Raw genomic sequence first — 13,144 nt, 5'->3', positions numbered from 1 at the left:
TGGATCTTACCCAAAGAACACGCTCACCAATTCATTAGATCTAATCTCTTAAGATTTCTCAATACAAGAGGAAGAACAGTGGTAGCGAGAAGACTTGTTGGAGCAATACTTGACACACATCAGCCATAGCTACTGGTGCAGCCAGAGGTGTTATCTGCTGATTCCTGAAAGTCTCTGAAAGTTCACTGCAGGTTCCATAGGTGCAGCTGTCAAAGCACTGGAGATCCACCTGGCTGGGGTCCACCTGCTCCACATGGCCCCTTGGAGACCAAAAGACAAAGGATCCAAGATGGACACTGCTACGCCCACAGCCTGGGTCTCTCTCGTGTTGTCTCTCGTGTCCTCTCTCAATGCAGGGACAAAAGCCCGTTCTGCTCCCCGTAGTGCCTTGAGGGCCTCCCCCGCCTGACTCAGGTGGCTGTTGTGGCAAACTGCCATTGGACGAGTCCCAGGAGACAGTTTCAGAGTTCGGAAATGGACCTGTTCCTTCCTTTCAGCCCAGCTCACTTGACCCTCGGGCTGCATCTGTTGGCATGTCCCAAGCATCTGGAATGTGGGTTTGGTGTCTGAGCACCTGGCTTCCGCCCTATTGTTCAGCCCAATGTCCCGGCTGGGGCTGAGCTCACACCTCTGATTGTGAAGCTCAGCACTGAAATATTTTCTAATACAGCTACACATCTAAAATCTTATTACTTTACCTACGTACATGGTACAGATGTGAGAAGCATACAGAGATTCAGGGCATCATTAGCTTTCATTAGACACCTTATATGGTCCCCTTGGCACAAGACTGGGGACCAATAGCCACCCTGGGCATTAAAACAGAAAAGCAGTCAAGTAGCACTTTAAAGACTAACAAAATAATGGATTAGGTGATGAGCTTCCATGGGACAGACCCACTTCTTCAGATCGTAGCCATACCAGAACAGACTCAGTATCTGAAGCACAGAGGTCCAAAAATTATCAGGGTTGACAAATCAGAAAAATTGTTATCAAGGCTGGCAAATCAGAAGAGCAGATGGGCAGTAGGAGGGGACCATGGGGTGGGGAAGTCAAGAGTTAGATAAACCAAAGTATGTAAAAGAGTCCTTATAATGGGCCAGGTAATTGCTCTCCCAGTTCAAACTGTGTGTTAATGTGTCAAATTTGAATATAAAGGAGAGTTGTGAGCACTCGCTCTGAAAACAATTGTTAAAAGTTCCTTTCCAGTAAAACACAGACTTTCACGTCATTAACAGAATGGCCCCCTCCATTAAAGTGCTGGCTGACAGGCTTGTGAGTTCAGAGTTTTTTGATGTCTGTTTAACGTCCAGGATCAGAGAGGTAGCCAAAATCCTGTGGCACCTTATAGACTAACAGATATTTGAGAGCATAAGCTTTCTTGGGCAAAGACCCACTTCGTCAGATGCATCCACTAAAGCTCATGCTCCAAAATATCTGTTAGTCTGGAAGGTGCCACAGGACTTCTTGTTGTTTTTTGTCCATTCATTCTTTGTCGAAGAGTGTTACAGTCTGTTCTGCATACATGGTGTGTGGGCATTGCTGGCACATGTTCGCATATAGGATGTTAGTTGAGGAACAGGACAATGTGCCTGTGATTACATGAATAACATGGTCAGGTCCAGTGATGGCATCTCCAGAATAGGTATGTGGACAAAAGTTAACAATGGGTCTTGTTGGAAGGAAAAGTTCCAGGATTGTTGTTATTCTGGTTTAGCCTGTGGTTGCTGGTGAGAATTCACATAAGGTTGGGAGGTTGTCTATAGGAGAGAACAGGCCTGTCACCTAGGGCCTGCTGGAGTGTGGCACCCTGATTAAGGACAGGTTGAAGGTGTTTAATGATGTGTTGCAGTGGTTTGAGTTAGGAGTTGTAGGGAATGACCACTGGTGTCCTGTTGTTGGGGTTTTTTTGGGTCTAACTTGGAGTCGTTGGTTTTTGTGTATTTGTCTGGCCCCGTCGATTTGTTTTTTTACTTCTCCCGGTGGGTAATTCAGGTTTATGAATGTTTGGTAGAAATCTTGTAGTTTTTCTCTCAGACAGTAGGAGCAGAGGAGATGTGATTGTACCTAAGGGCTTGACTGCAAAGGATGGTGTTGTGTGTGCAGGGTGGAAGCTAGAAGCGTGTAAGTATAGTGGTCAGTGGGTTTCCTGTAGAGTGTGGTACTGATCAGGCCATCATTGATTTGGACTGCAGTGTCCAGGAAATATATCTCTCGCATGGATTGGCTGAGGCATAACTTGATGGTGGGGTTTGTTTGGAGATTGTTAGAATCTCTGTGGAATTCTTCTAGAGCCTCTTTACTCTGGGTCCAAAAGATAAAGATATCCTCCATGTAAGTGAAAGGAGGGGTAATGGAGATACGATCACTGGACCAAACCATGTTATTCACAGAATCAGGGGCGAGAGTGCTCAGAAGTCCCATTAACATTCAAATTCACCACCCCACACCTCTCTGCTCTTCTGATTTGCCAACCTTGATAATTTTTCTGATTTGTCCCCCACCTCCTGCCACAGTTTTCATGTGGCAAACATGGCACAGACAGGAAAGGACAGCACCAAAATGCCACAAGTGGAAATCACAGTTGAGAACTGAACACTAACGGTTGGTTTCAAATTTCCCAGCAGTCGCAGGACTTAATGCCTGTTCGCAGGTCAGCTGCTTCCAGAGAGCCATCTACTGGCTGGGGCAGGGCAGAACTACCTGCCTCAGTCGCCCCCCGGAAGTGATTCACAGAGGCTGACGGCCAGTAACAACCTGCTCCTGAGGACAGGGTTGTTATATATGAAATAACCCCAAAGTTAAGTCTCTTTCCTCCAAGCCTCTTCCTGGGCAGAGATCCCCCTCCCTATGCTCTGGGTGTCTCAGGCCTGGCTTCTGTGGCCCGTGCTCTGTCCTGTGGGTGTACAGCACATCCTGGCTACATCTACACGTGCAGCCAACATGGAAATAGCTTATTTCGATGTTGCGACATCGAAATAGTCTATTTCGATGAATAACGTCTACACGTCCTCCAGGGCCGGCAACGTCGATGTTCAACTTCGACGTTGCTCAGCCCAACATCGAAATAGGCGCAGCGAGGGAACGTCTACACGTCAAAGTAGCACACATCGAAATAGGGATGCCAGGCACAGCTGCAGACAGGGTCACAGGGCGGACTCAACAGCCAGCCGCTCCCTTAAAGGGCCCCTCCCAGACACAGTTGCACTAAACAACACAAGATACACAGAGCTGACAACTGGTTGCAGACCCTGTGCCTGCAGCATAGATCCCCAGCTGCCGCAGAAGCAGCCAGAATCCCTGGGCTAAGGGCTGCTGCCCACGGTGACCATAGAGCCCCGCAGGGGCTGGAGAGAGAGCATCTCTCAACCCCCCAGCTGATGGCCGCCATGGAGGACCCAGCAATTTCGACGATGCGGGACGCGGATCGTCTACACGGTCCCTACTTCGACGTTGAACGTCGAAGTAGGGCGCTATTCCTATCTCCTCATGAGGTTAGCGACTTCGACGTCTCGCCGCCTAACGTCGAAGTTGGTGCCGCTACTTCGAAGTAGCGTGCACGTGTAGACGCAGCTCCTATGGCCCAGAGGGAGACCTCAGGCCCTGGCGCTTTCCCTCATGCCCAGCTCGGGCCTGCTAACCTGGCACAGGTGTGCTGTCTCTTCCCGCTTGGAGGGCCAGCCAAGAAAAAGCAAACACACTCCTCCCATGCAGGGTTTATCACCTGGGAGTTAAGCCAGATGGGTCCCTTGCTCTTCTGTAACCCCTTAGCAAGGACACAGAAGTGTGACTGCAAACAGAATTAGGTGCACAGTTAGTTCTCGATCTCACTCACCCATATAAGTTGCTTTGCACTTAACACTATTGAAACTTTGAGGCACACGATGTAAGAAGTCCTCACACTCAAGTCATTGCATTGTTTAGAAAATGGAAAATTAGCGTTACCCTCCCAGCCTCCTCTGTGACTCTGCTCTGTCTCACACTGCACGAGGTAAAAATGGCCAAAAATGATGCCAACGTGGGTGCACAAGCGCTGATGATGTTGACATCTCTTGACTTGGTGCAGAGCTTCCAGGATTTAATACGTTCCAATTCAGCTTTGGGTGTACTGACAGACTTCAGCAGATTGTTCCCAACAGCAAATCCTACTGCCCCGAGGCAGCGTTCCTCTGAACTCAAGCCCTTCCAGAAGAAAGGGCAGATGGTTTCTTTGCCTGACCCAGCATCTGCCAGACTGGCTTCCTGGAGAGCAGCGCTGTCGACATTTCATTTGTGCAACTGTTGATCTGTGGCAGCTGTTTTGCGTATTGAGTCTGTGTTCGAAAGGACAGGGGCAGATTCAAGTCCCGGACAGATGGTCTGCACATTCCAGTGTCAGGGTAGCCATGCCTGTCTGCTGCAAAGCAGCTCCAGCCACGTGGCGGGGCACCCACAGCTGTGCAGCCAGGCAACTCCAGTCACGCTCCACAGCTTCCCCTGCATCTCTGGCCTGTTCCCAACATTTCCTTGGCCCGCAGTTCCCCCCGCACCCTCCAGCCCAGCCTGCTCCCAACACCGACCCCGCCTGGCTCCCCAAAACCCCCAGCCCACCCTCCCCCAGCTACTGCTGGAACCTCCTCCACTGGAGCCCCCAGCTAGCTAGTAGAAGTTTAGTGAAAAAGAGCAGAAATTCCCCACATCGAACATAAAAGCTCAGCAGCTGAAAGGTGATTTTCAAAATAAGCCAGGACCATCTGGCTTCCCTCCTGTGTGAATTCTCATGATCAATAATGTCCAAGCAGCCACTGAAGGTTACCCACGTCAGTGCAGTCATTGGGGTTCTGTCTTCTGTGAACTCTCTGATGATTGACAAGGTGTGAGCGTTCCCGGAACTTGCCCCACAGACAGAACAGCCGAAAGGTTTCTCTCTGCTGTGGGTTCCCTGATCTGTAAGATTTTAGTGCTGACAAAAGCTTTTCCCACAGTCAGATCAGCTGAAAGGTTTCTCTCCAGTGTGGGTTCTCTGATGACAAGTAAGACTTGAGCGCTGACGAAAGCTTTTCCCACAGTCAAAGCAGCTGAAGGGTCTCTCTCCTGTGTGGATTCTCTGATGAGCAACAAGGTTTGGCCTCCGACTGAAGCTTTTCCCACACTCAGAGCAGCTGAAGGGTTTCTCTCCTGTATGGACTGCCCTATGTTTAACCAAGTCTGACCTCTGAAAGAACATTTTCCCACAGTCAGAGCAGCTATAAGGTCTCTCTCCTGTGTGGATTCTGCAATGACTTTTAAGACTTGAGGAGCATGAGAAGCGTTTCCCACAGTCAGAACAGCGGAAGGGTTTCTCTCCAGTGTGGGTTCTCCGATGATGAATAAGACTTGAGTGCTGAGAAAAGCTTTTCCCACACTCAGAGCAGTTGAAGGGTTTCTCTCCTGTGTGGATTCTCCTATGATTAACAAGGTTTGACCTGTGTCTGAACCTTTTTCCACAATCAGGGCAGGTATAAGGTGTCTCTCCTGTGTGGATTCTGCAATGACTTTTAAGCTTTGAGTGCCGCAAGAAGCTTTTGCCACAGTCAGAGCAGCGGAAGGGTTTGTCCCCGGTGTGGGTTTTCTTGTGACTCACAAGATTTGAGCGTCGACTGAAGCTTTTCCCACAGTCAGAGCAGTTGAAGGGTTTCTCCCCTCTGTGGATACTCTGATGTCTGACCAGGTTTGCACTCCCACTGAAGCTTTTCCCACAGGCAGGGTAGTGATAGGGTTTCTCTCTCATGCAAATTTTCTGATGAGTGAGAAGATGCGAGTGTCGCCGAAAGCTCTTCTCACAGTCAGTGCAGTGGAAGGGTTTATCTCCAGTGTGGGTTCTATGATGATCAATAAGAGCTGAGCGCTGACGAAAGCTTTTCCCACACACAGAGCAGTTGAAGGGTCTCTCTCCTGTGTGGATTCTCTGATGAGCAACAAGGCTTGTCCTCTGACGGAAGCTCTTCCCACACTCAGAGCAGCTGAAGGGTTTCTCTCCTGTGTGGAGTCTCCTATGATTAACAAGGTTTGACCTGTGTCTGAACCTTTTCCCACAGTCAGGGCAGTTATAAGGTCTCTCTCCTGTGTGGGTGCTGCAGTGACGTTTAAGACTTGAGGACCATGAGAAGCTTTTCCCGCACTCAGAGCAGCGGAAGGGTTTCTCTCCAGTGTGGGTTCCCTGGTGATCAATAAGACCTGAGCGCAGCTGGAAGCTTCTCCCGGAGTCAGGGCAGACATAGGGCTTCTCTCCTGTGCGGATGGTACAATGACTGTTAAGACCGAAGCTTTTCCCACAGGTTTTCTGTTGTTTGCTCTCTGTAGTGTTTTTCACACCTCTGCTTCCATGGCTGGAGTTATCCTGCCCCTCCCCTGCATGGTTTCCCTGCTGCTTTTCTGGGCTACGCTGACTCTCACAGGTCTCTCTGTGCTCAGGACTCTGAGACACACGACCTTCGGAGCTTCCCAGGAACATCCCACAGGAGGCCACTTGCTCTGGTTCTTCCAGCTGAAGATTCTCCTCGTTGCTCTTCAGCAGCATCACCTCACCTGCTGGGACACAGAGAGAACCAAACAGCTGAAAGGAAAACTCTGAAGGGGAAACGCAGCCAACGGCTGATGGAAAGATTGAAATCACATGAACTGAGCTGCTCCTCCTTCCTCACAACCCTTCCCCAGAGGAGGGACCCCAGCCCTGCCCCCACCCTCTGGCTAAGGCTGATGACAGGCTGAAGGCTCAGTCAGTCTGGATGAAAAGGCCCAAGTGACATCTAGGAGGACACGGAAGTCGGTTTCGGAGTCACTAGAGCTGACTGCTCACCTGTGTGGGGGTCGCTGATGATCTCCCCTTTCTCAGCACCCTGGAGATCTGGGACCCCCAGCGCCTCCCCTCGCTCCACGCAGGAGATCACATCAGCTTTGGGAACCAGAAATCCTGCTTGGGGAGCAATTAACCAAGTGCTGATCTTGTTCAGGAAGGTCCAGGCCATTACTTCTTCCAGCCCCAGGATCTGAGCCGCCCACCCAGAGAGGCTCCTTCCCCACCTGGCACAGGCCGGGCTCTGGATGGTACAAGATCCCATGACACACTCACCTGGGGTACAGGTGCCTCACCCCTGCCTCGGGAATGGCCCAGCTCATTCCTGGGGGAGCCGAGTGCTCTGCTGCACTCTCTAGGGTACAACTCAGCCTCCCTCTTGACCTATTCCACCCCCCCACCCATCCCAGGGCAGGACAGGACCACTCAGCTCAAACAAGTCACTCGATTTGTTGTTGTTTTTGTGGATAAAACTTACACAGCTACGCCCAATGCCTGGCACCAGGCAGGCCCCGAATTTAGCCACATGGAGGGGGAACCCATCAAACCCATGAAAAAACCTGCACAGATACAGACACCATCTTCCTCGCCAACGGGCTGAATGTGAAACACTCACTGCAACCAACACACTGCAGGGACTGCGTCGAGAGATTGGTCACACACTCCCACAGACCTGAGGAACCACCTGTTCAGCTTCCTGTGCAGCAAACAGGGAAACTTCACAAGGAGCTCTCAAGTCTGGAGCCTCTCCTAAAAAACAACCTTCCACACAAACGTCCATGTGGCTGGACTTTACTGAAAGGAGACAGGAGAGTTACAACGCCCACTGCTCTTCTCTACAGGACTGTAAACTCTCTAACCTCCTACTTGCCGCATGGGGCCACAGTAGTGGTACCCGTAACTCACCCGGCAACATTGTCAATCTATCCAACTACACACACAGCCTGGCAGAGGAGTCTGTGCTATCTCGGGGACTCTCTTTGTGCCCCACCACCCCCACAAATATGACACAGTTCTGTGGGGATCTGGAACCCTGCCCCAGTTTTGCCAGGAATACTTTCAACAAGACTCAGAACAGCCCTACAGGCACCATCACCCCTAGAGTACAAGAAGAAGAATTCTGCATGGAATCCTTCCTGGCAATCAAAACGACAGACTGTGCGCAGGCAGAAATTGTGGCAAAGTGACATTGCTTATCCCAGGACCTCAGCCGTGCGGAATGCAATGTCACCCACAGCCTCAGAAACAGCTCTGGCGTTGTCATCCAAGAGGCTGTCAAAGGAGCTGCTGTTGTCATCATGAATAGGTCAGACCATGAAAAGGAGACTCCCAGGCAGCTCTCCAATACCACCTTCTACAGGCTACTGTCCTCTGATCCCACTGAGCAGCACACACAGAAACTGCACCGTCTGCTCAAGACACTCCTGACAAAAGCGCAGGAACAGATCTGCACAGACACACCCCAGAGCCCCAAGATCCATAAATCTAGACATTCTGGAGGCACCATCAGCTCAGGCATTGGCACTCTCATTGCAGCCTTGTCCAGCTGTGGGGACTCTCTACTCAGACCTTATGTTACCAGCACTCCGAGCTATCTTTGAAACATCACTGACTTCCTCAGGAAACTGCTAGGCACTGGTGATCTTCCTGAAAACACCATCCTGGTCACCATGGATGTCGAGATCCCTTACACAAAAAAACTCACGTGAAGATGGACTTCAAGCAGGCCTGTTCTTGCCTGCGGCCAGCCTGCCAACCTTAAACAAATTCTCACCAGCAAGTATAGACCACAACACTGTAAATCACAAACCAAACCTTTCGACGAACCTCAGCACCAACTCTACCCACCAATGACACCACCACACCTGCTAAACCGGGGTTGTGAGTTCAATCCTTGACGAGGCTATTTAGCAATTGGGGAAATAGATGCCACAGACAGTGCTTGGTCCTGCCAAGAGGGCAGGGGACTGGACTTAGATAACCTCTCGAGGTCCCTTCCAGTTCTAGGAGATGTGTATCTCCACTTATATTTTAATTTTATTTGAACCAGCGGGGCTTATTCGCCTGCACATCTAAACTGGACAGTCCCTACGTAAAAGAATAAATGGATGCAAATAAGACACCAGGAATGGTAACATAAAAAACCTCCCGGGACGCTCAGGAGCAGATTTAAAAGTAGCCATCCTGCAACGCAAAAATGTCAAAAGCAGACCTCAAAGAGCAACTGCAGAGCTGCAGTTCACTTGCAAATGTGACACCATCCATTTAAGACTGAACAAAGACCAGGACCAGCTGGCCAAGTTGAAAAGGAGTTTCTCTACTCTGGCTGTTCACATCGCCACATCCTCCATGACTGAATTGCTCTCATTATCTCCAGCCTTCTTCTTGAGTGGGATTCCCTCCTTTTCTTGTGCCTGTATATTTTTACTGACCTCTGGAATTTCCACGTGGTGCACGTGGTGAATTGGGCCTTTGCCCACAAAAGCTGATGCCCCAGAAAATCCCTTAGTCTATAAAGTGCCACAGGACTTCTCTGTGTTTTTGCTCGACTCAAAATGTGAGCTCTGTGAGGGCTGGTAGGGCTGAAACCGAGGCCCCAGGCAGGGCTCAGACTGCAGCTGCCACATGGCAGGTCACTGTAACTTGTGGAGAAAGGCTCTGGCAGAGCTCTGGCTCCACAAGGGCTCTGTCCACAAAGCTCCTGGCTGGGGCCTGGTTCCTCCAGCTCTTTGGCTCTGATGCGCTGCTTGAATCAGCAGGAGGCAGAAGAAGTTGTCTGAGCAGTGAGGTGAGTCCTGGGCTGGCTGCTTCAGACACTGTCCAGGCTCCTGCTCTGCGACCCCTGCCTGCCTGTTGCTGGGTGGGCCCTACCAGCAACCCACAAGAGCTGTTGCTCCTGCAGCCGGCCATGGTGCTGTTTGGCTTTGCTGCTCTCTGGGGGATGTGGCTGTTGTTGCAGTTGGGCTCCCCCTCAGCTGCCTCAGTTCTACTCTGCCAGCAGCAGCTTCTCTGTGTGGTTTACCACTTTCCTCCTGCATCTCGGGCTTGTTGCTGACTCACGTTCCAGCCGCACCCAGTGCGTTTCCCTCGGTGCGGGAAGGAGACTGGCAGAAGTGCAGCTGGAGGGGGTTAGTTAAAGCCCCCGTCTCCGCCTCCCCCACAACCTCCTGCTGAGATTCTAGCTGCACTTTTGCCTTCACAACTTTACTACTCACTGCCCAGGGTTGGCCCCACCAGGTGTCACATGACCTAACTGGGCACCTCCCAACCATCTTCAAAACCCCCCCAGTATCGATGAAGGCCGAGGATGCTGGATGAGGTATGTTATGAGGCCTATGGGGAGTGACACTGAATCCCAACTTGGGCACATGTTACTCATAACCAGTTTGTCCTGTGTCTGGTTCCCACCAGTGACTCCTAAGAAAGCAATCTACTGTACATGGGAGAGCTGGTGCCACTGTCTGGGAGTTTGTGTTTCATTATTCAAGAACTCCCCCTAAACGGTAAGAGCCAGCAGGGGTGCAGCACACTGGCCCCAGGGGTGCCCTGCAGGCATGAAGAACAGCCAGACCCAGACCCACACCTCTGGTACCTGCCGTTCCTGCCAGCGCCCCTCCACTCACACCTCCAGACAAGGCAGATGGTGGGAAGCACGTGGAGACCTGGGCTGTGGGAAGAGCAGCACCACTACCATGTTCCTGAACCTGCTTCCCCTGCGAGGGGCTGTGGAGGGGACAGTCTCTCACAGGGGACCCAGTGATTCCTGCAGCTCACACTCCTGACACTGGGGACAGGGGCAGGGAGGGACCCTGAACCAAAGCCAACCCAGCTGCTGCGGAGCCCACACAGCCTCTGACACCCCCGGGGACAGGACTCCTCACCCAGCCAGTGCACGGTTTGGTAATTCTCCTGCATCACCTCCCTGTAGAGGGCTCTCTGCCCCGGGGCCAGCAGCCCCCATTCCTCCTGGGAGAAACACACAGCCACCTCCTCCAAGGTCACCAGCTCCGCCGCCACTGCCATGTCCTCGCTCTGTCTCTGCAGGTCCGGGGCTGCTCTGGAGCCAGACATGGGGGCTCTGCACCTGGCAGGGGAAAAGGGCAATGGAGACACTTCAGACGAGGCTGGAAGCCGCTCCGCTCCCCCAGCTCCCCACACTCGCTCCCTGGGGCACACGTGCTGCACACGCACATTTGGGGAAACGCTCGAGTCTCACAGAACCACCTCGCACAAGTCAGATCCCAAATCCGTCCTCGTTTCTCTCCGGACGCGGCCTGAGCCCCAGCACTGCTGCGCACTGCAGCGTGTCCCACGGAAACGTCACGTGGTTAGTGACACACCACGGGGACAAGCCCGGAGGAAGGGAGCAGCTGAAGGGACAATGAGGATCACTGAACTGCACCGCGGGGGAGCACCGGCACCGTGCAAGGAGCGCCCGGCCCCACTGGGGAACCAGGAGGGGGTGGACACAAGCCCACCCAGAGCTCTCGGATCCCCTGCGGGGGGTGTGCAATGGACTCAGGACCCCAAATCACTGAGGGGCCCAAGGGAGAAGAAAACCAGGGGGGTGCAGAGGCCCTGGGGCGAAAACAAGGGAGCTGGGGGAGAACCGAGCACAGAGCCCCCAGCACCCACTGGTCCCTGCGGGGTGCAGAGCCCGCGGGCGCCGCCCGGAGACTCCGCCTGGAGGTGCGAGTGGAGCCAGGAGCGAAAACCGGCCCCGAGTCACAGCCCCCCCGGGCGCCCGCGCCCCCGCCCCCTCCCCGGGCGCCCCGGAGCCGGGCGGGGGCGACTGCGGGGCGCTGGGGCGGCGCCTCTTTGGTCCCCGCGGGGCCCAGCGCCGCGAGCCGCCCGCAGCACTAGGCGAACCAGGCGCCGCTGCGAGGGGGGGCGGGGCCGCGCGGGCGGCAGGACGAGGCGGAGCGGCCGGAGAACGGGGCGGCCCGGCCGGGACCAGGGGAAGGCGCTGGCGCGGGGGGGGGGGCCCGCACGGAGGGTCCGAGACACAAACGGGGGGGTGGGTGGAGTCACTTCCCGGCCCGGCCGGGCCCCACCTCACCTGGCAGCGGGACGTTCCCGCCGGACCCCGGTTAACCCCTCCGCTGCCGGAGCCGCACACGCGGCCGGCGAGTCCCAGCGCGGCTCCCCCGGACCCCGCCCGCCTCCGGTAGGAATTGCGCCGGCCAGGTTGAGCGCGGGGGCGGGGCCAGGGCCGGTGGAGAGGAAGTGACGTAATCGGCAGACAGGCCGGACGGGGGAGAAACCCCCCGGCTCGCGGGCGGGGTCGGGACCGGACCTGGTGCCGCTGGTGCCCCCGGGGCACGTGGGGGCGGAGCGGCGGCTGCTCCTGCTGGGGCTGGGCCGGAGCTGCAGTAACGCCCCTTCCGTGGGTGGGACCGGCCCGGGGCGGGGGAGGGGCAGCGCCGGGCTCTGCTCACACCCACCCCCGCGGGCGGGGCCGCTCCAGCGCCGCCGGGAACGTTCTCGGGCGGGGAGGGGAACAACCCTCCGGCCCCGCCCCCCGGGAGAGGCGGGAACCAGACACTGAGCTCCGCCCCCAGCCTCGGGCTCCAGCGCCACGGGGGGCGGGGCGTTTGTCCCCCTCAGCTCAGCCCCCACCCCGCCCGGGCATTCCCGCGGCAGCGCCTCGTGCGGTCAATGACCCCGCCCAGCTCCTCCCTCGCCCAGCGCGGGCCCGGCCCGGGGCCAACCGACACCCCCACCCCCAGCGCTGCGGCAGCGCCTCACCACAACCAGCGTCCTCGGCTTTAGCCCAGTCCCGCGCGCCTTCGAATTGCCCCGCCCCGCTCCCCCATTGACCGTCATCCTGCCTCCCCGATCCGCCATTGGTCGGAAGGATAACCAATCCCCTTCCGATTTTGACCTTTTGGCTCAGCCCTCCCTGCCATTGGTCGCCCGTTCTGATCCCGCCCTCTGGTCAAGAATGTCAATCCAGGCAATCCTCACGACCATTGGCTAGACCGAGCCAATCTCGTTTCCTCATTGGCCAAAAAATCCTAACCTGTCTCGCTATTGGCCGTTAGACACAAAAGTCCGCCTTCCTCTCAGCTCCTGCTCAATCCCTGGAGGGACCCTTCTGCTGGCGTCGGTTGCCCGGGCTCAGGACAGGTTTGGGGGCGGGGCTGTGAGAGTCTGGGTGGGGACACGGGCTGTGGGCGGGGCCTGGCTCGGGACAGGTTTGGCGGGTGGGAGCTCCGGGACTCCTGTGATTTCTAGTCATTTCCTTTCCCAGCTGGGCGTGCACTTTCGTACACATTTGCAAATGACTTACAAGGCGCACAGAATGATTCGCACTGCACTGGCTCACCA

The 13,144-nt window shown here is 54.8% G+C and overlaps 1 protein-coding gene across 1 annotated transcript in view; it reads right to left on the bottom strand.

Moving 5' to 3' along the window:
* Positions 1-4,825: 4,825 nt before the first annotated feature.
* Positions 4,826-13,144, bottom strand: part of LOC142024748 (uncharacterized) — a 184,485-nt gene continuing 176,166 nt past the window's right edge. The window contains exons 9-11 of the mRNA XM_075016933.1: positions 10,696-10,898; positions 6,818-6,931; positions 4,826-6,549 (exon numbers count right to left, since the gene is read on the bottom strand). Of these exons, the coding sequence (XP_074873034.1) occupies positions 4,970-6,549; positions 6,818-6,931; positions 10,696-10,898 (1,897 nt within the window). The 3' untranslated portion in view covers positions 4,826-4,969. The remainder of the gene's footprint in view (positions 6,550-6,817; positions 6,932-10,695; positions 10,899-13,144) is intronic.

Source organism: Carettochelys insculpta, chromosome 22, assembly GCF_033958435.1.
Source record: "Carettochelys insculpta isolate YL-2023 chromosome 22, ASM3395843v1, whole genome shotgun sequence".
Lineage (NCBI taxonomy): Eukaryota > Metazoa > Chordata > Testudines > Carettochelyidae > Carettochelys > Carettochelys insculpta.
Note: the sequence above shows the minus strand (reverse complement) of the source record. Positions and strands in the feature narration are given on the sequence as shown.